Source organism: Gracilinanus agilis, chromosome 3, assembly GCF_016433145.1.
Source record: "Gracilinanus agilis isolate LMUSP501 chromosome 3, AgileGrace, whole genome shotgun sequence".
NCBI classification, from domain to species: Eukaryota; Metazoa; Chordata; class Mammalia; order Didelphimorphia; family Didelphidae; genus Gracilinanus; species Gracilinanus agilis.
In genome coordinates, this window is record NC_058132.1 from 33,757,119 (window position 1) to 33,783,310 (window position 26,192).

Consider the following 26,192-nt stretch of genomic DNA (forward strand, 5'->3'; position numbering starts at 1 on the left):
CTTCCTTCCTTCCTTCCTTCCTTCCTTCCTTCCTTCCTTCCTTCCTTCCTTCCTTCCTTCCTTCCTTCCTTCCTTCCTTCCTTCCTTCCTTCCTTCCTATCTTCATATGAGGAAGCTGAATGGTTGAAGTGGATAGAGCTCCAGATCTAGTCAGTAAGACCTGAGTTCAAGTCCAGCTTTGTACTTCCTATGTGATCGTAGCTATGTGATCGTAGGCAAGTCCTTTAACTTTTTCTGCCTCACTTTCCTTATTTGCAAAATGAGAATACTAATAGCTTTTACCTCCAAGGATTACTGGAATGAACAAGTGAGGTACTAGTAAAGGACTTTGTAAACCTTAAAGTGTTATATAAATGTGAGCTATTTCTATATGCATAGTCTAAAGACTATTTAACATTTTGATTGTTGTTCTTTGGATGCTAGCTAGCTTACATGGTACCTAGAATGGAATACAATATCTTTCCAGTTTTTAACCTGGTTTCTGGGGGGACCTAGAGGGGGAAGGAGGAGGGGGGCAGGGAGAGGGAGAAGGAGAGGGAGAGAAAAGGAGGAGAGAGAGAGAGGGAAAGAGGGGAGAGACAGAGACAGAGAGAGAGGCAAAGAAAGAGAGAGGGAGAGAGAGGTGTCAAGAGATAAATGGATAGATATATGAACAAATAAATGGATGCATAGATAGGTAAATAGAGAGATGACAGGTAGATGTGATGAGGGACAAATTGTGAAAATAAGATTAAATCTAAAATCTACCCTACCCATCTTTAGATTTAATCTCATTATCACAAAATGTTAGGTATTAAGATTACATTTATGAAAAGGCAGCTTGGTTCAGAGAAGGCTGGCCTCTGACATGGGCTAGCCATGAAAGCCAGTGGCAAGTCAAACTCTCAGAGCCCTAAGGCAGTGCCCTTAAATCTATTCTGACAATGCATCCCAATCAGACAAAATGTTGTTTATCTATAAAGCACACACAGCTATCATTGTGAAAGTGTTTCGTTATTAAACATACCCCAAACTGGACATTAAAACAGAGATAAAGGTGAAGTATATAATTTAAAAGTATTTTATCTTCTTTATTCATGGTCCAATACCTTTTTGCTTTCACTCTGACATTCATTTTAGTAAGAATAGTGAGATTAAATATGCTTTTCTAGATATTTTGTAGATTCTAAATATTTATAACCTTTTGTGACTCTCACATCAGTTACCACCCATTTCCTGTTTGGGTGGACTCAATTTCATTTTTTATGTTTTTCTTCCATACTCAGAATGTTCATTTAGTACCTTCCAAAGCTCTCTTAGGAATGTGGTGAGTAAACATTCTGAGAAACTGGGTTCTGGGTGAGAAAAATCAACTTATTGATTAGGCTAGCAATAACTATTAAAGCAATGGTCCATGATTTCTCTAAATGATCAGAGACAATTCGTCCAGAGTTTTGAATCATCTAAATACAATTCTACAAGCTCAAGATTCAGTCTTCCCCTAAAAAGTCCAAGATATATTTCTTTCTTTTTTTAAAAACACATTTCTACTGGCTAATAAAAAATAAGCCTCAAATTTAAATTCATTAAACACTTACTAGATGCTAGGCATTGTACTAAGCACAGATAAGAAAAAGACAGTCCCTTGTGTCTTCCAAAGAAGAAGTTATTTATAAAAGGACTAAGAAGTGAGGAACTATGGGAAGGTGATCTTTTATCTCAGTATTCATTTTCAGTTACTAAGAAAACCAAGAAAGAGACCTGTGAAGATAAGCCACAGAAGTTTCCTGAAGCATTCATCCCTGACACTGTACATATTTCCTTTAAAGAAATCTTGACTACTCAGCCTAAAGGAACAAATTTGCATTCTTTTTACAGTAAAGAAATGAAGAAAGCGGGGCAGTTCTGGTTCCAGGAATCAGAAGCAAATTCTATAATTCTGTGGATGTAGCTGACTTCACTGCAAAACCCAGAAGCAACCAACATTTATGTGAAACTACTGTGCTAGACGGAGACTGAGCTAAATGAATCAGATGATATAGATGGCCAAAAGTCTATTGATATAAATATAGATCAGAATTCAGGGGATCAGAATGTGGATATTGTAAATGAAGCCACTGATCATGATTCTCTGTCTTCCAAGTATAAATTCACAAGGAAATCTTACCACTTACTTTTGGAACATTAAGAAATTGCTTTAGTCGTCAAGAAATCTCCAGGATTTTTTCAAGGATTCCTAGCCCATCTCCAAAGTGTAGTCTTGCAAGTTTTCAAGAAAAAGTGAACCCTCAACCTCTCTGATTAAGAATAATAATGAAGGGGCAGAACTGAGAGCCAGGCCAGAGACTGGAGGTTCTGGGTTCCAATCTGACCTCAGACACTTCCTAGCTGGGTGACCCTGGGCAAGTCATTTGACCCCCATTGCCTAGCCCTTGCCACTCTTCTGCCTTGGAACCAATACCCAGTATTGATTCCAAGATGGAAGGTAAGGGTTTTAGAAAGAAAAAAAGAATACTAATGAAATGTCCAGTTTGGCTCAAGAAAGCGATAATGATTTAAATGGTGAAACATGCCCCATTTCTGAAATGGGATGTTCTTCACAATCCCAGGAAAACTTGGGATTAACACAGGACAGTTTGGATTCCTCAAGACTCTTCCAGCTATCAAGCAAGGATTCTAACTTTGAGGAATCTGACTGTAGTTCCAAGCCATCTGATAATCGGAAGTCACTATCAATAAGCACATGAGAAAGTGTTCTAAATCTCTAATAATTAGAGAAATGCAAATCAAAACAACTCTGAGGTATCACCTCACACCTAGCAGATTGGCTAAAATGACAGCAGGGGAGAGTAATGAATGTTGGAGGGGATGTGGCAAAATTGGGACGTTAATGCACTGCTGGTGGAGTTGTGAACTGATCCAGCCATTCTGGATGGCAATTTGGAATTATACCCAAAGGACTATAAAAGACTACCTGCCCTGGGTTTGTACCCCAAAGAGATCATAGATAAACAGACTTGTACAAAGATATTTATAGCCACGCTTTTTGTGGTGGCAAAAATCTGGAAAACGAGGGTATGCCCTTCAATTGGGGAATGGTTGAACAAATTATGGTTATCTGTTGGTGATGGAATACTATTGTGCTAAAAGAAATAATGAACTGGAGGAATTCCATGTGAACTGGAAAGACCTCCAGGAATTGATGCAGAGTGAAAGGAGCAGAACCAGGAGAACTTTGTACACAGAGACTGATACACTGTGGTAAAATAGAATGTAATGGACTTCTGTACTAGCAGCAACATAATGACCCAGGACAATTCTGAGGGATTTATGGAAAAGAACGCTACCCACATTCAAAGGAAGAACTACAGGAGTGGAAACACAGAAGAAAAGCAACTGTTTGAACACATGGGTTGATGCAGACGGGATTGGGGATGCAGACACTAAATGACCACACCAATGCAACTATCAATAATATGTAAATAATTCTTGACTGATCACACATGTTAAAACCAGTGGAAATGTGTGTTGGATATGGGGGGGGGGTGAAGGGGAAAGTAAAAACATGAATCATGTAACCATGGAAAATTTTTTCTAAAAAAATAAAATATTTAAATCATAAAAAAAGAAAGAAGTCATGGAGCTCTCATCCACATTTGTCTCTGCAAAAAGAAAAGACTCCACCTTAGGGAACAAGATACCCTGAGACTAGATCTCAGATCACTCCACAAAGGGATAAAGACGATGCCAACCTGCCCCAGAAATTCTGAAAAGCTTCCTTCCTGTAAGAAGCCAGACCCACTCTCTCCAGGCAGAGATAATCTTCAGCTTCCTCCAGAAATATATCAAATAAACTTGAATGCAGTCACATGCAGAGAGCAATATTCCAGTCAGTATAAGCTGCTGTTTGGCTCTATTAATGTCCTGAAACTGCCTGTCGTGAATACAGGGAAACAAATGCCCTCTAAAATGGGTCTATTCCCAGATAAATACAGACATTTGGAATATGAACTATACTCTTTGACTGAATTTGTATTTTTTCTAAACCCCTTTCTTCTGACTTAGAATCAATACTGTGTATTGGTTCCAAGGCAAAAGAGCAGTAAGGGCTAGGCAATGGGGATTAAGTGACTTGCCCAGGGTCACACAGCTGGGAAGTGTCTTAGGTCACATTTGAACCCAGGACCTCCTATCTCTAGGCCTGGCTCTCAATTCACTGAGCTACCCAGCTGTCCCCTTCAATTTTTCTTTTTTTTTTTTTTATATTTATTTTTTAGAAAAGTTAACATGGTTACATGATTCTTGCTCTTACTTTCCCCTTCACCCCACCTCCCCCCCCACATAGCCTCTGCCCATTTCCACTGGTTTTAACATGTGTCATTGATCAAGACCTATTTCCAAATTATTGATAGTTGCATTGGTGTGGTCGTTTCCAGACTACATCCCCAATCATGTCCGCCTCAACCCAAGTGTTCAAGCGGTTGTTTTTCTTCTGTGTTTCCTCTCCTGTAGTTCTTCCTCTGATTGTGGGTAGCGTCTTTTCCATAAATCCCTCAGAATTGTCCTGGATCATTGCATTGCTGCTAGTACAGAGGTCCATTACATTCTATTTTACCACAGTGTATCGGTCTCTGTGTACAATGTTCTTCTGGCTCTGCTCCTTTCACTGCATCAATTCCTGGAGGTCTTTCCACACTTCAATTTTTTTTAATGCAGTATTCCAATAAAGAGTATAGGTAGAACCTTCAAGTACTCTTCAAGACTTCAATTTAAATAAATAATTATAATTAAATTTACCTCTCAGAATAAAAAAATGATGCCAACCAGCCCCAGAAATTCTGAAATTCTGTGTTGAGGTAGATTCTATGATATTCCCATTTTATAGCTAAACCCTCACCTTCTGTCTTGGAGTGAATACTGTGTATTGGCTCCAAGGCAGAAGAGCAGTAAGGGCTAAGCAATAGGAGTTAAGTGACTTGGCCAGGGTCACACAGCTGGGAAGTGTCTGAGGCCAAATTTGAACCCAGGACCTCCTGTCTCTAGGTCTGGCTCTCAAATCCATAGCTTTTTGAAAAAGAACTTTGTACCCTGTGGCCAGGTAAATGCTATTATCCTCCTAATGAGGAAACAGAAAGGGTTAGGGACTTTTGTCCACGGGTCACACAGTTAGTAAAGGTAGGATTTTAATTTATGTTTTCCTGACTAAACAGTCAGAAATCCTGGCCAGCTGCTCCCCACTGTTATTGTCACTGGATCCTGATTATAGATGATTTTTCTTTACAGATGGCAAGATCTTTGAGAGCTGGGGCTTCTTCTCTTTTTCATCTAAAATCCTAGTGTGTGGCACATAGTAGGTGCATAATAAATGCTTGTCAGTGGTTAGAGCTACAAGGAGGGACCTTAGAAGTTATTTAATTCCACTTTCTCCTTTTTTTATAGGTGAGGAGGCATGCCCTAGGGAAGTGGGTACTTTCCCAAAGGGAGCAGATATTAGCAGCAGGATTTGAATTCACATCCCAAGATTAGGGATATGAAGGTCATCTTCTCCCACTGCCTCCTTTTAGAGTTGAGGAGACTGAGTCCCAGCAAGGGTCAGTGCTTTGTTTACTGGCAATTCTAGAAATGTCTGTGAGTCTCTTCTCAGAATTATTTTTTTATGATATAATATGATTATAACAGAATCATTCCGTTGGTAATCTTTAGCATAATAAATGTTTTTTTTATTTTTATGATCATATGATTTCACAATTCTATAACTTAATTATTATTTTAAACATCCCAAACGAATTAAGATTATAAAGGTAAATTACTATGTTGACATACATCCAGTTATTGAAATGCTAGGTAAGGGCACAGACTCCAAGTTAAGAACCTCCGATCAGATCTCACGCTCTCGTTTTACAGAGGAACAAACTGAGACCCACAAAGACTCCAATTTTCACAGGTGGCACAGCGATGAGTCTGGATTCGAACTCAAGACCTTTGGACTCTGCAACCAGCCCTGGTCACTAGCCAGGTTGCTGGTTCTCTGAGGCAGCCCATATGGCTGTGAGTGTAGTGGGCTGAGTTAGTAGGACAGAGAAGATTGTCTCTGTCACTTCCTCTCTTTCTGACCCTGGACAAATGACTTCCCTCCTCTCACCTTCATCTTATTGTTTGAGAAATGAGGGAGGCTCTGACATCCCTTTGGGTCCCACCTTCTTGGAGTCAGTTTCTTGACCTGTAAAATGGGGATAATGATGCTTGTTGCTTCTCCCTCTCAAGAGCTGTGCTGGGGCACAACTGAATTAACATGAGTAAACTTTGCAGGCTTGAAGGTTATAAATGTAGGTTATTGAGTTATTAGTCTACACCTGCGTGGGGAACTCCCAGTGCCCAAACTCCCTTTGCTAATTCAAGCTTGCCATTTTTTCTCTCTTAGAAGTGCTGAAGACACTGAGAGTTTATGTGACTTCTTTAGGGTCATACAACCAGAGTCCTGGTCTTCCTGACTTCAAGGCTGCCCCTGTGTGCTGCAGTCTCTCATTTTGATCATTTCAGATCATTTGTGCCTACTTTTGTCTTCTGGACACATATGAATCAGACCACAGAATTACATCCCAGAATGATCTCCAAAAGTAGCTGGGTAGCTCTGTAGATTGAGAGCCAGGCCTAGAGATGGGAATGTACTGGGTTCAAATCTGACCTTAGACCCTTCCTAGCTGTGTGAGCTTGGGCAAGTCACTGAACTCCCATTGCCTACCCTTACCACTCTTCTGCCTTGGAACCTAGACTTAGTATGACACTAAGACAGAAGGCAAGTGTTTCACTTTGCTTTGCTATGGCAAGATACTGACGTGACCACAGTTGACCATGCGTGGACTCACTGGACTATTGTGGAAAGGGGGAAGGATCTTGGAATAACAAGAGCTTTGGGAGAGACAAGGTTTAAGTAGGGTAGGGCAACTAGTTTTTTTTTGCCCCAGGGTGTTACATTTAATGTTTTTTTTTTTATTAATGTAGAAAAAAAGATTTTAGCATTTGGTTAGCAAGGACAGTTAAAATAGGAAGCTGACAGATGGTGATCTAGATTGACCTCCCTCTATGCCCTGCTATGTGTCCTTTTGCCCCAGGTGTGAACATTTCTTTTTATAATCATTTAAATAAAAATAGGGTACCACTATCCACCAGCAAACTGCAGGAAACAAGAGTCCATTAGGCCAGCTGTCATTTCACTGCATCTCCTCTCTGTCTTAGAACAGTCGCCCTCTGAACCTGGACTTTACCTCCCTTATTGTTCAATTGTTTCCAATTCTTTGTGACCCCCCCCCCAATTTGGGATGTTCTTGGCATAGATACTGGAGTGGTTTGCCATTTCCTTCTACAACTTATTTTACAGACAATGAAACTGAGGCAAGTTAAAATGACCTGCCCAGGGTGTCAGAGGCCAGATTTGACCTTAGGTCAAGACTAGAACTTTATCCACTATATCATCTGACTGCCCTTCTTCTCCCTGGAGGAGTTAATCCATTCATCTTTGGAGTTCCTTCCTGGGGCTCAGTTGTCCTAATAGGTGACTGGGTCCAGATTCACCTAACCCTGCCATCTCTAGCTGCCCTGAGACCATATATTCTCTCCAGCCACAGGAAACCAGAGCCCATTTAGGTCTTTCAGTTGTGCTTTTAGTTTTTTAATTCCTTACCTTCCATCTTAGAATCAATACTGTATATTGGTTCCACGTCAGAAGAGCAGTAGGGGCTAGGCAATGAGGGTTAAGTGACTTGGCCAGGGTCACACAGCTAAAAAGAGTCTGAGGTCAGATTTGAACCCAGGACTTCCCTTCCCTAGGCCTGCTTCTCAAGCCATTTAGTCGCCCACCTGCCCCTTGGTTCTACCTTTACATATACTCTCCCTCTCTACTATCTAAACCTTCCATTTCTTGCCCCAGAATAGTATTCAACACTACCTGGAAATCATGGGTCAATCAACTGCCCTATGGTTCCACTTATCATTGCTGTGACTCCCCAGACCAGAACTCTTTTCCATGGCCACTGCTCTCCCATTTGTATAGTCTCTAACGTGAGAATGCAAACTACTTGACTTGGGGACTATGCTTCACTCTAGTCTTTATTTCCTGAGAATTAATGCTTGTTGAATATTAGTGCCTAATAAATACTTTCCCCCCATTTCATTCATTCATTCATTCATTCATTCATATTCATTTATTCATTCATTCAATCATTTGGGTTCCCTTCCAGGAGCGATTATTCCCCATCCTCATTTGAACCCTAACGATACAAATAACGAGCCTTCCCAAGGCAAAGTGGGCTTCAGGTAGATTTATTTTGCTTGAGTCTGAAATGCTCAGACATTTAACACACACCAGGTGCTTGGGAAAATAGACACAGGATTACGAATCTCTACTCCGAAAAGCAAACTGGTTGGGCAAGCCAGGAAGAGGTAATACAGTAGCAGCTACAATGTGTGTGTGTGGTTGGATTACATTTAATGAAACACTTCAACTGGGTCCTCATCCATTCAGGCTCTGGACCTCTTGTAATGAATGGTCCTGGCTGAAAAACATACATATATATTTTAAAAGAATTCAGTGGTTTAATAACAGTCGAGATGTCATTTGAAACAGTCATTTTCCCCCCCAAAAGAAGCTCTCCAGGCTTAGGCTCACAAGAGTTGGAGGTCTGGTATTTCCATTCTCATATCTGCCTCTAGGTGGAGACAATAGTCGTGGCAGGCATGGACTGCCCTGGGCTGGGACAGAAGGGGAGGGAGCACTGGACACATAGCTGGCCCAAAGGAGGAGCCCATCCACCAAAGCTGGCCTCATGAACCGCTTGGGACTAACTGTGGGTTGCAAGCACAGGATTTGGACTCGGTCTTCGGTTACCACACTCTGCATTTCTTCTTAGGGTGCATAACTGTTCCGTTGGAGCAATGGAAGGCTGTAGAGAAGGCTTCAAAGTTCTGCAAAGACCCTATCACCCTGAAGGATACAAGTAGGAAGAGGGATGAAAATGTAGCTACGGAGATGTCTCCTTTCCCAGACACTTATGACTCTAGCATCTCAGGAATGAGACTTAAAGAGATGTCAGAAACCAGGGATCGAGAGTGGACAAGAACCCTGGTTGGAGTCAGGAAGACCCGACTGAGTTGAAATCCTGTCTCAGACACTGGCTGTGTGGCCCTGGGCCAGTCACTTCTCAGTCTCAGTTTTCCCCCTCTGTAAAATGGGAAAAACAATAGCACCTACCTCACAGTGGCATACTGTGAAGACTATATAATAACATGAGTAGCATTTTGCTAGGTTTTAAAGGTTTAGAAAATACTTTACAGACATTATCTCCCTTGATTCTTACAATGACCTTATGAGGTAGGACACAACGAGCTTTGTGAAGTGCTATTATCCTCATTTTGTAAATGAGAAAACTGAGGCATAACGAATTTGTAGGAATTATACATTTACAATATTTAACATACATTTATAATGTATACATGTGAATGTATAATGCACTCATCTAGAATACATTATATTATATAATACACGTACATATATTATACATGTTATATAATATGTATATTATATACTATATAATTATACATATTACAGTTAAAATAAAAATGTATTTTGAATAGATTATATATTGATTATATATACAACATATAATAGCAGCAATATTAATAATCAATAATACTCATTCTATTAATAATTATTAATGATTGGAATATGATGTGATATTATATATGCATTGTATATATAATTATTATACTATATAAACAATTCATTCTGTGTATTATAAACACATTGATGTGTTTATAGATGATATAATATATATTATAGATAGATGATACAATATATCAGTTATATGTTATAGATGATATAATATATCAGTGATATATTATATTATACAATACATGTGATAATATATTACCTAAATATATGACAATTATATATGATATATTTTATACCACATGTCAATATCACATATGGATAATATGTAATGTATACTCTAAGTATGATGAAATTCATAGCTATGCAAATGTTGGCTATTTTGCCATTATCATAATAGAAAGAATGGTGACTCTGTGGCCAAGCAGGGAGAGGACTGGAAGCAAGGAAGGAATGAATTCAAGTCCTTCCCCTGACATATAACTTCATAACCATTCAGTCTTTTGGTAAGTCTGTAAGATTATAAATTGTAGAGACAGTGCTGACTTAGACTGGTAAAAGGAGTTTCCTCACTTGGGAGTTGATGCTAATGAACCCAAATGTCCAATTCCTGCCCCTGTCACCATTGCTATCATGGGTCCTCATACCAGTTTTGATACTAACTCTGTGCCTGTCCTTTGGACGCCTTGCTGTCTCCATGCATAATGGAAGGGGCTAGTCTTTTTTTATTTTATTTTATTTTATTTTTTTAAACTCTTACCTTCCATCTTGGAGTCAATACTATGTATTGGTTCCAAGGCAGAAGAGCAGTAAGGGTGGGCAATGGGGGTCAAGTGACTTGCCCAGGGTCATATAACTAGGAAGTGTTTGAGGTCAGATTTGAACCCAGGACCTCCCATCTCTAGGCCTGGCTCTCAATCCACTGAGCTACCCAGCTGCCCCCAGAAGGGGCTAGTCTTGAAAGGCCTCTAAGATCCCTCCAATGCTATACACCAAATAGGGCTGACAATTAAATCTGAAGATCTTTCTTCGCCCTCGTGTATTTTGTGAGCTCTGTGGGGAGCCTGAAATTCCCTCTTCCATTCCCACTTTGGGTTAGGTGCATCTCAGAACGGTAACCATTGTCGGTAACTGGTTTACCCTTTTAGCTAAGCTCTCCTAGCTGGGTGTGAGATCTTGGATTGGGGTGAAGGCAAGGTTTAGAGCAGGAATTCTTCCTCCTTTGGGTGTCATGGACCTCTCTGGCAAGCTGGTGGAGCCTTGCTCAGCATTATCTTTTTAAAAACATAAAATGTAGAGAAAGTGTTACAGAGGAAATGAAAAGTGAGTGAACATGAAGACGTAGTTTTCCCCCTCCAAGTCACAGGCCCTCTGCAATATATCCCTGGACCCTTGGAGGCCTCCTGGTCTAGAGCCTGGGGCCCCACTGCAGTGGGACGTCTCTTGGGAACACTGGTGGCAGGATAGGACAGGGCACACCAATTTTTCTCTGGAAGAAATATACTCACGTAGATGAAGACAAATCCCCTGCCTTCCCTCATTAAACCAAGACTGTGAACCTGGATCTAGGGCGGAAGGCTTCATGGAGGAAGTGGGAAGCGATGCCATGAGGGACGGGATGGCATTCTGCACACATTTCAACAGCATACAAGGTGAGGCTGATGCCTCCCTGCTAAGTGGAGGCCTAACTAGAAATGTTCATACTCAGGTTATGTGCCACAAACTTCAGCTAGGGTTAGGGCATCTGGAGGCTTCCCCTTTTAATTATTCTTGTTAGCCTGTTCTTGAGCCCTATTGTATTTAGGTCACCGAAGGGGCTACAAGTGTTGTTATTTCTCTCTAAAAGAAATGCCCTTTATTTTAATTTATTTTTAAACCCTTCCGTTCCATCTTAGAATCAATGCTGGTGTATTGGTTCCAAGGCAGAAGAATGGTTAGGGCTAGGCAATGGGGGTCAAGTGACTTGCCCAAGGTCACACAGCTGGGAAGTGTCTGAGATTAGATCTGAACCCAGGACCTCCCATCTCTAGGTCTGAGAAATGTCCTTTAAATATGTAAGACTCCAAATTCAGTGCCCTGGCCCACAGCTGTATTGTCTGGCCTGGCAAGTGAATCCCCCTGCTTTCTGATCTCCTTTTTTCTTTCTTTCTTTCTTTCTTTCTTTCTTTCTTTCTTTCTTTCTTTCTTTCTTTCTTTCTTTTTTTAAAGAAGCTCGATGTGTAAAGTAGCATTAAATTTTGGGCAACTTGAATGTTCTGGATCTACTTTGATAAAGGATTATTTTTTTGTTTTTTAAAAAAAACCGTCTTGGTAACAACTCTAAAAACTGAAGAAGAAGGGCCAGGAAAATGGAGTTTAGTGATTTGCCCAGGATCGCACAGTTAGGAAGTATCTGAGGTCAGATTTGAATCCAGGTCCTCCTGAGTCTAAGCCTGGCTCTCTATCCACTGCATGAATTTAGGGTTTGGGTGCTGCCCCCCAAACTCCTTCTACCATGCACCCATGTCACTCCCCTATTCCAGTTAGGAGAGGGTAATAAAGAACACTCTTCCCAAATACTCAAGGATACCCCATTTAAAATCAGCTGGTTCATGAGAAAGGAAAGGCCAGTTTGTTTGCTTCTTTCTTTCTTTTTTTAAAAAACCCTAACTTGTATCTTGGAATAAATACTGTGTTTTGGTTCCAAGGGAGAAGAGTGATAAGAGCTGGGCAATAGGGGTTAAGTGACTTGCCCAGGGTCACACAGCTTGGAAGTGTCTGTGGTCAAATTTGAACCTAGGACCTCCCTTCTCTAGTCCTGACTCTCCATCTACTGGGCCACTCAGCTGCCCCTGAAAGAGGCCAGTTTCTAAGTGGGGTTTCTTTGGAGTGGAAAAGTCCCAGCATCTTGGGGACATTCAGAGATTTGGCTTCCTTGGCCTTAGCAGATGAGTACAGATGGCTCTGCTTGCCTGTATTTCAGGGGACTGTGGACATCTGTCTTTATGGACTGAGAGGCATACTCCGGTCTGTAGGCCCCGCACCAAACCTGTGTAAAAAAGAGCATCTGCATTATCATAGAATCCCGGGCAGCTGTCCACACATCCCTGTGGCCGAAGACAAAAGGCCAACCTAGAATTCGGTCCAAGGCTGAAGGTTCCAAGAACGAGCCGATCCCCACCAATGCTTCCCACCCTGCAAAGCGTCCTCTTCCCATCCTCCTCTGCTCCCTGTCATCAGACCTCACTAATTCAGCCACTGAGCATGTATGTAGAATAGGGGCCGTGTAGGAGGGTGGAGGGTAGAGAGACGCCATCGAAGGGAAGAGTGGAAAGATAAGGAAACCACTTAATTCCGTGCCACGGGATGGCTGCTCGAAGAATGGGGCATCTTTAGCTCCAGGAAGGTTGGATGTGGGGAGGGGAGTCTGCTATCTGCTTTGGAGAGGAAAGACTCCCCACACCAAAGCTGTCCCTATTGGGAAGGGGCTGCCCCAAGAGGGTGGGGGTCTCCCCCTCTCTGGAGGTCTTTAATCAGAGATTGATCCATCCCTTGTTGGGTATAGTATACAAATGGAGATTCCTTTTGGGGATAAGTTGGATGAGACGACTGCTAAGGTCTGTGCCAACTCTTAAATGATGTGATGCTTTGACTCACTAGCTGAGTGACCTCATGCTAAGTCATTGTCCTTCTCTGGACCTTGATGTTCTCATCTGTCAAGTGGGCTAAAAGAATACTACTCTGCCTTCAAGGCAGGATTGCTATGAAGATGACAGGAACTAGGGGGCAGGGAAGCTAAAATCCCTATGCAAATGTTGCCATGCATTTAGGGATTCTGTTGTTCAGTCATATCTGACTTTCCTGAGCCCATTTGGGATTTTCTTGGCAAAGAAACTAGGGTGGTTTGCCATTTTCTTCTCGGGCTCATTTTATAGATGAGGAAACTGAGGCCAACAGAGTTAAGGGACTTGCCCAGGGTCACACAGCTGGTAAGTATCTAAGGCCAAATTTGAACTCAGAAAGTTGAGTCTCCAGGCTTAGCACTCTATGTACTATGGTATCACCCAGCTGCATTTAGAGGACCTGAGTTCAAATCCTACCTCAGTCGCTTTGCCTCTCTGGCCCTCAGTGTACACATCTATAAAATGAGAGACCTCTAAGTCCTTTCTACCCCTAAATCTCTAGAGCTTCATATTAAGAATTGTTTTCATTTCAGTAGAGCCTCAACAATAGTATTGTCCATTTAATGACTGTTGATTGAAGAGAGGAGGGGATATGACTTTCCTTGGGTGAAGGGACATTCTGTGAAGGTCCATGGGAAGAGCTATAACTAGGAATCTTGGGATCTGGGAAAATTCACCTGAGGTGGGGGAATGGAGAACACAGGGCACTGCTGAGCCTCTGTTGGGGAGAAAGCCAAGGAAGGAGGGGCATTCCACAGAAGAGCTCATGTGGGGTGCTGAGAAGGAAGCTCACCATCTGTTAGTTTCTTCTTTCAACACATTTTTTATTGCTAATGAGGTGCTAAGCTCAGTTGTTGCAACACCATAGGAGAAATGTTGTAGAGACAGAGCCCTATGTAGTTCAGCCCTCTGGGGCAAAGCCCCAGTCACCCTACCCTAGGTATGGTTCAGTCTGTGTGTGAGTTACCTAAAATCAAGACAACTTTAGTCCCTTTGACCTAGGGATGGGCAAGATCAAAGTAGGCTAATCCAGTTGACGGGTCTGAAGATCCCACCTGGGCAAAGTTGATGAAGAAAAGCTGTTCGTGGGTAAGATTCAGTCCGGGCAGTTTGGGCTCTCTCCCTTCTTCTTCTATCCACTTTAGGTAAGCCTGTACAGGATAGACAGATGAGGTCTGTGTTATCCAGCATGTGTGGGAGCCTGACCTGCCAAGACTTTTTTTACTAGTAGGGTTAACCCAAGTCAACCCAACCTGGCATGGGCACAATAATAATCACCACCGTTTATAGAGTTCATTTAGGTATATGTATATACATATACCCATTATATGCCAGGCACTTTACAACAATCATCTCATTTGATACTCACAACAATGCTGTGAGATAGGGGCTGTTCTTAATTCCATCTTATAGTTGAGGAAACTGAGGTGGATAGAGGTTAAGTGCCTTGCCCAAGATCACACAGTTAATAAATGTCTGAGGCTGGATTTGAAATCAGGACTTCTTGACTTCAGGCTCCATGCTTTAACCAAATGCTGGTCTATGAGTTAGCCCTGGGTAACTCTGTTTGGATTTCCAGTTTTGGGGCACCATAGGCCAAACCTTATAAATGGAGACTCTCCACAGGTAAAGGGCAAGCTCCAGTAAACAGCAAAAGCAGTCTGGATTATTCATGGATTTTGACTCTCCTGGACCTCAGTTTACTCACCTGCTAAATGGGGGAGGGAGTTGGACTAGATAACTTCTAAGATCCTTTCTGGCTCTTGAGTTCTGATCTTACAAATGCCTTGTTCCCTAAGGGAATGAATCCTGAGTTTAGAGTTTAGGGACAGAGGACTCATATATGAGTTATGACTCTGATCCTTGAACATATTATTTTACCTCACCATGCCTCAGTTTCCCAATCTGTAAAATGAGAGGGTTAGACTAAGATTCATTCCTGTTCTAAATCCTAAGATCCTTCTTTCTCTCCTCCAGTTTTTTGAACAACCAGGAAGTAATTTTATCATATAGTCTGGCACAGTGCCCCTGCATTATATATAGTAGGCTTTCAATAAGTACAAAAGGAAGGAATGCATACACTAGGCACTCAATAAGTGCTGAATGAAAGGATGCATACAGTAGGCACTCAACAGATGATAAAGGAATACATATAACAGGCACTCAATAAGTGATAAATGAAAGAATGAATATAATAGGCACTCAATAAATGATAAATGAAAGAATGGATATAACAGGCACTCAATAAGTGCTGAACAAGGAAGTGCATACAGTAGGCACTCAAGTGCAGAAGGAAGGAATTCATAGTTAATATTCATTTAATGCTGAATGAAGGAATTAATGAATAAATAAAAATTTACCTTATAAGCTTGCCGTATCCCTCCATTATCTGCAATGTTTTCTCCTAGTGTGCTAACTCCACTCACCTGTGGATTATAAGAAAGGGAAAACAGGACCATAGGAACTCAAACCACTCCCCTTCAGCACTGTCCTATACTGACCTGCCTACTGTTCTGCGAAGTCTGCCTCCTTTGCCCTAGCTGTCCTTGATGCCTAGAATGCTTTCCCTCCTTCCCTCTCGCTCTTATAATTCCCAGCTGCCTTCAAGGTCCAGCTCAGTCTCTACCTCCCATGGGTAGTCCTTTTTGACACATGCCCTTTCTTTCCTCAAAGTATCTGTACTTTATCTATTTTTACATGGAGTAGCTCATTGAGAGCAGGGGCTACTTCCCATTTTATTCTTTATATCTTTAAAGCCTGGCATGCAGCAGGCACTGAGTCAATCAGTTCTTGAATTGAATTCCCCTTTAGAACTACCTTGTATCTCTTTTTATTTATCTTATTTACACCTGTATCCCTCATGCTATCTCCCCTGTTAGAATGTAAGCTTCTTGAGGGCAGGAGCCATTTTCCATTTTATTCTTTATATCTTTAAAGCCCGGCATGCAGCAGGCACTGAATCAGTCAGTTCTAAATTGAATTCCCCTTTGGAGCTACCTTGTCTCTCCTTTTATTTATCTTATTTACACCTGTATCCCTCATGCTATCTCCCCTGTTAGAATGTAAACTTCTTGAGGGCAGGGGTTATTTTCCATTTTATTCTTTGTATCTTTAGAATCTGGCATGTAGCAGGCACTGAGTCAGCCAGTTCTAAATTGAATTTCCCTTTGGAGCTACCTTGTATCTCCTTTTATTTATCTTATTTACCCCTGTATCCATTGTGCTATCTCCCCTGCTAGAATGTAAGTTTCTTGAAGGCAGGGGACCTAACATAGTTCCTAGAACATAGTAGGTGCTTTAAAATTTCTTGATGGCTGGTTGATTAATTGGATGGTGCAGATGGCCAGTCCCTTCCCACTCCCTTCACCCCCAGGCTCTTTATTTCTCCAGACTCCTGCGGGGGCTCGATATCCTGGCTAGCAAGGTGGTGGCTAAACTTGCCCAGGGTCATGCTCACTCACTTGCTGGCCTCCGGCCAGGTCCCATGTGAAGTTGCCATACTGGTACACCATGCACTTTGAATGTTCCTTGAACTGCTGGGATGAGAAGTTACTCCACCAGTCCAACATATTTCCATCTTTGTCAAAGTTCCTCCCTGGGTGGGAGAAGAAGGAAGGACAGGACAACGACCCAGGGAAGGACAGGCATGCCGACACATTTCTAAAACACAAATCCTATTCCATTTCTGCCCATTGCCATTTTTTCAAACCCTTATCTTTCATCTTAGAGTTAATACTATGTATTGGTTTCAAAGCAGAAGAGTGCTAAGGGCTAGGCAATGGAGGTTAAGTGACTTGCTCAGGGTCACACAACTAGGAAGTGTCTGAGGACAAATTTGAACCCGGGACCTCCTGTCACCAGGTCTAGCTCTTTAGCTGCCCTTCTGTTCACTGCTGTTTAACATCATCAACAGTGAACAGAAAATAAAAGAAGCTGCTGCTGGAAGGTGATTATGACTCTGGGTCATCTGAGAGTCTGTAAGGGCACCAAACATTCTAGAAGAGGACGGCAATGGATGCTGATTCTGTTTCACTCTTCTTGGCAAATGAGATGCATGATTCTAATATCATGACCCCAACACCCATGATGAACATTTGTAAGTACCGACTGGCCTCTTACCAAAAGCCAAAAATGTATGTCGGGTCTAGATGTAGCCAGCTCACCGGAGGACGTCTACCAGTTAGAAATCTGTAGTACAATCACTTCTTATGACTGCATAGTCACATCTACTAGAGTTGCATGCTGTCTTAACTAAACTGGCTAATCAGTTACTCCCTAAATTTAAGATTCAATCTCCCACCTCAGTGTCTTTGCCCAGGCTGTACCTTCTGTCTGGAAGGCCCTCCCTTTTCACCTCTGTCTAATAGAACCTCTAGCTTCTTTCCCTTTTAACATGCTCTCTTCTTCATGATTTGTATTTAATTAGCTTTGTACTGAGACCAGTTAGAGAGTAGAGCCATGGATATCTCCATATTTCTCACCTGGCTGTACTACCTTGGGAATCCTTTGACTTTTCCATTATACCCTTGTAGAGGGTACCTTTCCTGGCTCCCTTTTCCTCCCTTCTCCTTTTTTCAGCTTGTGTGTGTGTATGTGTGGAACCAACCCTCCCCTTAAATTGTAAGCCCCTTTTCATATTTGTTTCTCCAGCATTTCGTACAATGCCTGGCACATAGTAGGAGCTTCATAAATATTTATCAGTTATAAGCTCCCCAACGTGAAGAACTGTTTCATTTTCATCTTTGTGCCCCGCAGTGTCTGGCAATTTTTTGGGAGACTGAACTTGTAATTTTATTGATATGGAGCAAAAGTATAGTCTACCAATACACACAGGCATCTACTCTACAACTGAGAGTTGCCTGGGTGTGTGTGTGAAAAGTTAAAGGACTTGGGGCAGCTAGGTAGCACAAAGGATTGAGTGCCAGTCAAGAGAACATGGGTTCAAATCTGGCCTCAGATACTTCCAAATGTGTGACCCTGAGCAAGTCACTTAACCCTGATTGCCTAGCCCTTACTGCTCTTCTGTCTTAGAACTGATACTAAGATGGAAGGCAAGAGGTTAAAAAAAAAAGTTAAAGGACTTGCTCTTTAGGCTCACGTAGCCCACATGTGGCCAAGATAGGACTTGAACTCAGGTCTTCCTGGTTCCAATCTTTCTCTATCCACTATTGATTGATTATGATTAATAATTAATTAATTTGATTAATAAATGCTTGTTGGATCATGAGTCTGATTTTGTGGCGATATAGGCTAGGACCTTTACTTCCAAATGACCATTTACCTTCCAAGTAGTCCCCTTGGGAAGCTGGACAGATTCATGCTTGCTGCTTATAGGTTCTTGGACCTAGAGCTTGTAGGGGCCTTAGAGAATGCCTGGTCCAAACCTCTCCTTTTACAGATGAGAAAACAAGCCCAGACGGGCTGTTGTCCACAAATGGGATGGGCTCTCTCATTAGGTAGTGGGTTGTCCCTTGGTGCCAGTCTTCAAGCAAAGGTTAGTGATCAATTGTCAGATATGTTGGAGAGGGGCCTTTTGTTTAGGTGGGATGGGCATTGGGGGTTTTGGAGGGCCCTTCAGGTTCTGTGTGACTTGCCCAACATCAAATGGCTAATACACAGTAGAAATTCAAACCAAATTCTCTCCTGATTCCCTTTATACCGCCCTTTGGCTCCTGGCACCACACAACGAGCCCCAGCTCTTGGGACGTTTCTTGGGCTTTGCACATAGGAGTTTCCCATATCCTCAACCAGGCTGGGTGGTATTTCAGGCCAGACACTATGGTGTGACCATGTCTGTCTCCCCTAGTTTCCTCTCTCTCCACAGCCTAGATCCTCAGCACTGAAGCTTAGAATGTTATTTATTGGCCTTTACCCACAGGGACTGGGCCCTTGTGGGTGTGTGTGAGAGAAATCGGGGGGCAGGAGTGGAAGAGGATCCTACTCACCATTATCATCGAACCCATGGGTGATCTCATGGCCAATCACCATCCCAATCCCCCCAAAGTTCAAGGCCTGCAGCTGCTGTTTGCTGAAGAAGGGAGGCTGTAAGATCCCAGCAGGAAACACTGCAGAAGAAACAAGGGCTCACTCATTGGCCTCAGATGCCATTTTAGTTCAGTTTTTTGCAAATGAGGAAAGAGAGACCCAGGAAGTGGAAATGAATTTTCTAAGGACATACAGCTAGTAAGTGTCAGCGGCTGAATTTGAATCCAGGTCTTCTGACTCCAAAGACAAGACTTTTTCCACTATATGACACTGAGCCCTATTGTAGGGTCAAAAATGTTATTAGTAAATGAGCATTTATTAAGTACCTATTGTGTGCCACTCACTATGTTAGGGCACAGAGGATACAAAAAGAAAGGCAAAAGCAGCCCCCACCATCCAGGAGCTCACAGTCAAATGGAAGAGACAACAGGAAAGCAACTATGTACAAACAAGTACGAGGACAAACGATTATGCCCATTTCATAGATGAAAAGAACTGAGACTCTAGAGGAGTTGGTGAACACACAAACCTACGTCTTCTTGACTCCCAGATGTTCAATGACCATGGCACCACAGAGGAGAGGCTAGATTGAACAGATTTAATTAACCACCCAAGTTGCAGGGGTGAGAAATTGGTCATCAACTCTGTCACGGAAGATAATAGAATCCTCAAAGGGCCCAGAATGATGGGTCCACTCAGGATTGTGAGATTAATAATTAATGTCCGAATACTCCAAGTATTATATTTAATAAGATTTATTAAATTTAACTTGAAGCAAAAGGGAAACTAAAAGGCTAGAGTCAAGAGGGAGCTCAGCCAAGCCACCCACGTGGAAGAGAGAGTGAGGGAGGAGATTACAGAAATATATAAACAGTAACGTAAATAATAATGTAAAGACACAGGTAAACGAAGAGGGAAATGGAATTTTGGGATTAGGAAAGAATTCTGGGAGATGGAGCCTAAAGGTACAAAATTTCTAAATACAGGGTTCAGAGAGCTCAGGCTCAGCTCAGATTTTGAGCTGGAAAGGGTGTCAGCAGTTGTCGAAGAGAATGTAAAGGTTAACTCCTCTGATCAGCCTTCCTTTATCCCATCCAAGGGTCAAGTCCAGTAGACTTTCCACCATTTTTTGGGGGCAGAACATCTGTGAGGGAAACTCCTAATCCATGCTTTCATATACATCAGTGATTCCCAAAATGGGTGCCACTGCCCCCTGGTGGGTGCTGCAGTGATCTAGGGAAGCGGTGATGGCCACAGGTGCATTTGGGGGCAGTGAATAACTGTAAAGTGGTGGTGATAGTATGTGACAGGGGGAGCTAAGTGATATTTTTTCTGGAAAGGGGGCGGTAGGCCAAAAACGTTTGGGAACCACTGATATACATCTTTTCCCCTCATTTGTCAAATTGGCCTCTTGCCCCCATTTGAGCCCTTTTGGGGTTAAGGCAACATAGAGGAGCAGTAGAAAATGCTGGATTTGGAGCAAAAGGATCTGGATTCGAATCCTGAGTATGCCCCTGGCTCCTTGGATGACCTTAGGTGAATTACTTTCCTTTTCTCAGCCTCATTTTTCTTGGGTTGAATGTTAGAAAAAAAAATAAACGAAATCTCTTAACTATCAGAGCTGCTCCAAAGTAGAATGAGCTACCTTGGGAAAGGATGGGTGACCTATCCTGGAAGGTTTTTAATGAGTCTGGACAATCTCTTGTTAGAAATGGTATAATGGGGATTCCATTTGTGTATGGGTTTGGACCAGATAGATGCTGAAGTCTGATTTCGCTCTCAAATTCTGTGATTTTCTGTGAGCTGTAAGATGGGAGAAAAGAGGGGTAGCTGGGTGGCTCAGTGGATTGAGAGCCAGACCCATTCAGGTCCTGAGTTCAAATGTGACCTCAGGTACTTCCTAGCTCTGTGACCCTGGGCAAGTCACTTGAACCCCATTACCTAGCCCTTACCACTCTTTAGCCTTGGAACTGATACACTGTACTGATTCTAAGATGGAAGTTAAGGGTCTAAAAAAAAAGATGGGAGGAAAGCTTGTCACTTTTCAGTCATTTCTCAGTCGTGTTCAACTCTCTGCGATCTCATTTGGGGTTTTCTTGGCAAAGATACGGAAGTGCTTTGCCATTTCTTTTTCTAGCTCATTTTACAGATGGGGAAGATGAGGAAAATGGGTTTATGGCTTGCCCGGGGTCATACACTTGCCCATACAGCTAGTCAGTGTCTGAGCTGGATTTGAACTTGGCTCTTCCTGTATCCACTGCACCTCCTAGCTGCCCCAGGAGGAAAAGGTGTGGGCTGGAGGCTGGACTAGAGAGATGGCTTCTGAGGCTCCTTCCAGTCTTAAATGAAAGATTCATGGTCCTCAATTTCTTTGTATATGAAGCAGAAGTTGGATTAAATGTCCTTTGAGGCCCTTTTTGCTTCTGGATCTAGAAACCAATGACTCTACTTCCTTCTGAGTCTCAGGATGGGTTGGCCAACAAATGAGGAAGGGTCAGAAGGAGAGGCAAAGACTTCAGCAGAGAGGAGGAAGGGAGGGTCTATATCACCTACCAATCTGGTTTCGATTTGGAGAGTAAAAGGCATTGACCACGGCAGCCCCAATGATCCAGCTGAAAAGGAACACAGCAACCAGTGATTAGGTTTGGGGTCTGTTCGCCTTCTTCAGAGGGCTAAAATCTGTCTTATGCAGAGGTGGTCTGGCCTGGCATCAGGGATAGGCTGTGTGCCCTTTGGCAAATCACTTAAATACTCCCCTTTCTCTCTTCTCTTCTATAAAATGGGGGTAATGATGTTAATATTACTCAGATCGCAGAGTTGTTGTTTGGGGTTAAAAGAAATCAGGGTGGGCAGCTGGGTGGCTCGGTGGATTGAGAGCCAGGCCCAGAGATGGGATGTCCTGGGTTTCAATTTGACCTCAGACACTTCCTAGCTGTGTGACCCTGGGCAAGTCACTTAACCCCCATTGCCTAGCCCTTATCATTCTTCTGCCTTAGAACCAACACACAGTATTGATTTTAAGATGGAAGGTAAGGATTTTAAACAAAAAAAAAGAAAGAGAGAGAGATCAGGATAGGATAGCTAGGTGGCTTAGTGAATAGAGTGCCAGGCTTAGAATCCTGGGTTCAAATCTGGCCTCAGACACTTCCTAGCTGTGTGACCTTGGGCAAGTCACTTAACTTCCATTGCCTAGCCCTTGTCACTCATCTGACTTAGAATTTATACTGAGCGAGAATAAGGATTTAAGAAAAATAAATAAGAAAGATCTAGATAGGCGAACCAATTATTTTGAATATTAGTGTTATTATTTTGGATGGGTCCTGGAAAATGTCTCATCTCAGGCAGCCTGAGTCATTTTGTTTTTCCTTTCAATTCCAAGGGCTGTACTATTGCATCTTTTTATTCTTCCTTCTAAGGCAGAGGAACGACAAAGTCCCACTTTGTCCACTTGCCCAATGTCCCACAACTAGTAACAAGGGTCTAAGGCTAGATTTGAACTCATGTCCTCCTGACTCCAGGATCAGTACTCTGTCCACCATGCCAGGTGAGATCGTGAGGCTGAGAGAGGCTAAGTCTTTGCCCAAGGTCATACAGGTAATAAGCAGCTGAGAAAGTTTGAAGCCAGGTCACAGGAACTGGGCCTGGAAGGGACCTCAGAGACCATCTAATTCAACTTTCTAACTTTTCAGAAGAGGGAACGGACCCAGAAAGGTTTGTCTAAGATCACAAAGGCAATCGATGGCATAGTCAGGATTTGAATACAGGTCCTCAGACTCCAAATCCATACCTGGATTATAATATTAATAATACGAAGAGCGTCTCAAAGGGACAGCCTAGTTCAGTGAAAAGAATGTGGGAGGACCAGGGTTCAGGTCCCAGCTTTGCTATTTATATGAAGCTGTGACCCCTTCCTGAGCCTTGGCTTCCTCCACTGTAAAATATAGGGGTTGGCCAAGATAGCTTCTGAAGGTTCCTTCAATTGTCCATGTGTGGTCCTATTTGTTCCACACTAAAGCTGAGTTACCTTTTCCCAGTGCTGTCTTGTCTTCTCTCATCTGGGTCTGTGTATTCTAGCTGGATACCCCCCATGCCCAGATTGCACCTGCAGGATCCCAGTGTAGAAGGGATTTCATCTTTGCCTGCAACTTTTTTGATTTTCAACAGATGGAAAGTATCACAAAAGTCACCCATTTTACATCTGAAGAAACTGAGGCTCACAGAAATCACATGGACTTTTCCAAGGTCACACAGTGAGTAAGTAGCAGAACTAGAACTCAAACTCAGATTGCATTCCAGGATAGCACTCTTTCTCTAAGTCATGATTTTCACTAGTTACTCATTTTACTTTTTTTTTTAAACCCTTAACTTCTGTGTATTGACTTATAGGTGGAAGAGTGGTAAGGGTGGGCAATGGGGGTCAAGTGACTTGCCCAGGGTCACACAGCTGGGAAGTGTCTGAGGCCAGATTTGAATCTAGGACCTCCCGTCTCTAGGCCTGGCTCTCAATCCACTGAGCTACCCAGCTGCCCCTAGTTACTCATTTTACAGACAGGGAAACTGAAGCCAGAGAGAAGTGATGGCCTCGGACCCTTACTTCTGTGTGACCCATGGCAAGTCACTTCACCCTGTTTGCCTCAGTTTCCCTATCTTTAAATGAGTTGGAGAAGGAAATGGCAAACCCCTCTAGTATCTCTGCCATGTAGATTTAGATACAACCTAAAGATTTTTTTTTCAAACAAGAAAATAATATGGCAGATATTATTATCTGAAAATAATAAGGGTATAAACCAATATCTCATACCCTATGCCAAGATAAGGTCAAAATGGGTATATGATTTAGACATAAAGGGTGATACTATAAGTAAATTAGGGGAACATAGAATAGTTTACCCATCAGATCTATGGAAAAGGGAAGAATTTATGACCAAACAAGAGAGAGAGAGAACAGTACAATGAACAATTCTGACTATATTAAGTTAAAAAGGTTTTGTACAAACAAAACCAATGCAACCAAGATTAGAAGGGAAGCAATAAACTGGGAAAAAAATTTTATTACAGATTTCTCTGATAAAGGTTTCATTTCTCAAATATATAAAGAACTAACTAAAATTTCTAAAAAATACAAGTCCCTAAGTGATGAATGGTCAAAGGATATGAATAAGCAGTTTTCAGATGAAGACATTTTAGCTATCAATAATTATACGAAAAACATTTAAATGGGCAGAGATAAAGTTCCTTAAAATGCTGAGATTTTTGCAAACACATTCCAGTCACAGAGAAGGGAGGGTGGTTCAACCCTGGTTGCTCAAGGTCACACACATCAAAATCAGCAGAGTAGGATTTGAACCCAGATTCTCAGACTATGCATCCAAGGGTCTTTCCACCATAATGCATTCATTGCCTCTTGTCGTGATAACTTTGCATAATCAAGAAAAGAAGTTCAATTCTGTGTAAGAAGGCAGGAAAAAAAGGTATAATACCTTCAGGAATGATTTTCATCTAGGTATATACTTAAAAAAACACGCTTGATGTTAAAGGTGGTAAATCAGAGAGTATAGATAGCCAGGTGGCACAGTGGATAAAAGTGCTGGATCTGGAGTCAAGAAGACTTGGGTTCAAATTTACTAGCTGTGTGACCCTGAGCAAGTCCCTTAATGTCTCTGGACCTCAATTTCCTCATCTGTAAAATGAAGATAATAATAATACCTGCCTCCATTGGGATGATCAAAAGAAATAATATCTACCAAACATTTTGCAGACCTTCCAGTACTATATAAATGCTAGTTGTTGTTATTATTAATGAAATATGCCTAAGAGGACCCTTACTTCCAGCTGTCACTGTACTCACATATCCTTGTCCGCCTTCTCCCTCAGTTTCTTCAGACCTTTCTGTGCATTGGACTTCAGGTTCTCCAATGTATTCTCAAAGAACCTGTCCTTTGTGAAATTCAACTAAGAAAAATAAATGTTAATATATAACATAATTAGTTCAAGGAAAAAAGGTTTATTTTTTATTTTTTAAGGGAATTAGTAAGATTGAACTGAAAAGTTATTCCCTGAGATATCCTGCTGCATCATTTATTAAATAAAGAAATAAATAAAAAATTTGTGAATACTTTTGTTTTTTTTTATCAGTTGTTTAGGGAATGAGGCTGCTCTTTGGAACTCAAGTCTCCCTTATGACAAGAGAAAATGAAAACATCCCATCCGATGAGCTTACCTCATAGTATCTGAAGTATCTCAATCCCTTTTAGATTCACCCCCATCTTTCCCCATCCTTTCTGCTGACATGTAGAACTCAGATTTCATTCTCTATTTTTTGGTGCTAAGATTGGTCCCTATCTATCCAGAATTCCATTTTCTTTTCTTGTGATTTCCATTTCCTTTCCCATATCATTTTAGATCTTTTTGTCTTGATTCTGTTGACTCCAGTCCCCATCAGTTCAGACCATTCTTCCAAGGCTTCTCTGAATCTCTATAATTTCTTCTTTTAAAAAATATTTTATTCTTCCAATTAAATGTAATAATTTTCAACATTTCCCAAAATCCAAATGGTCTCCCTCCTACCTTTCCCACTCCCCTTCTGGGAATGGTAAGCAATTTGATCTGGGTTAAACATGTTTGATCATGCAAAACATATTTCCGTATTCGTCATTGTTGTAAAAGAATACTCATATAAAACCAAAAATGCAAAACAGAAAAACACAAATAAACTTAGGTGATAAATGGTATGCTTTGATTTGCATTTCCAACTCCAATAATTCTTTCTCTGGAGGTAGATAGTGTTTTTTGCCCTAAGTCTTTTGGAATTGTCCCATATCATTGTATTGCTGAAAGTAGCCAAGTCTTTCACAGTTGATCATTGTACAATGTGGCTGTTACTGTGTAGTGTTCTCCTGGAT

The 26,192-nt window shown here is 41.8% G+C and overlaps 1 protein-coding gene across 1 annotated transcript in view; it reads right to left on the reverse strand.

The window, feature by feature from the left end:
* Positions 1-8,859: 8,859 nt before the first annotated feature.
* Positions 8,860-26,192, reverse strand: part of MMEL1 (membrane metalloendopeptidase like 1) — a 56,695-nt gene continuing 39,362 nt past the window's right edge. The window contains exons 16-23 of the mRNA XM_044671226.1: positions 25,139-25,242; positions 21,844-21,902; positions 19,251-19,370; positions 16,767-16,900; positions 15,666-15,731; positions 14,361-14,456; positions 12,595-12,671; positions 8,860-8,959 (exon numbers count right to left, since the gene is read on the reverse strand). Coding sequence (XP_044527161.1) covers positions 8,860-8,959; positions 12,595-12,671; positions 14,361-14,456; positions 15,666-15,731; positions 16,767-16,900; positions 19,251-19,370; positions 21,844-21,902; positions 25,139-25,242 — 756 coding nt within the window. The remainder of the gene's footprint in view (positions 8,960-12,594; positions 12,672-14,360; positions 14,457-15,665; positions 15,732-16,766; positions 16,901-19,250; positions 19,371-21,843; positions 21,903-25,138; positions 25,243-26,192) is intronic.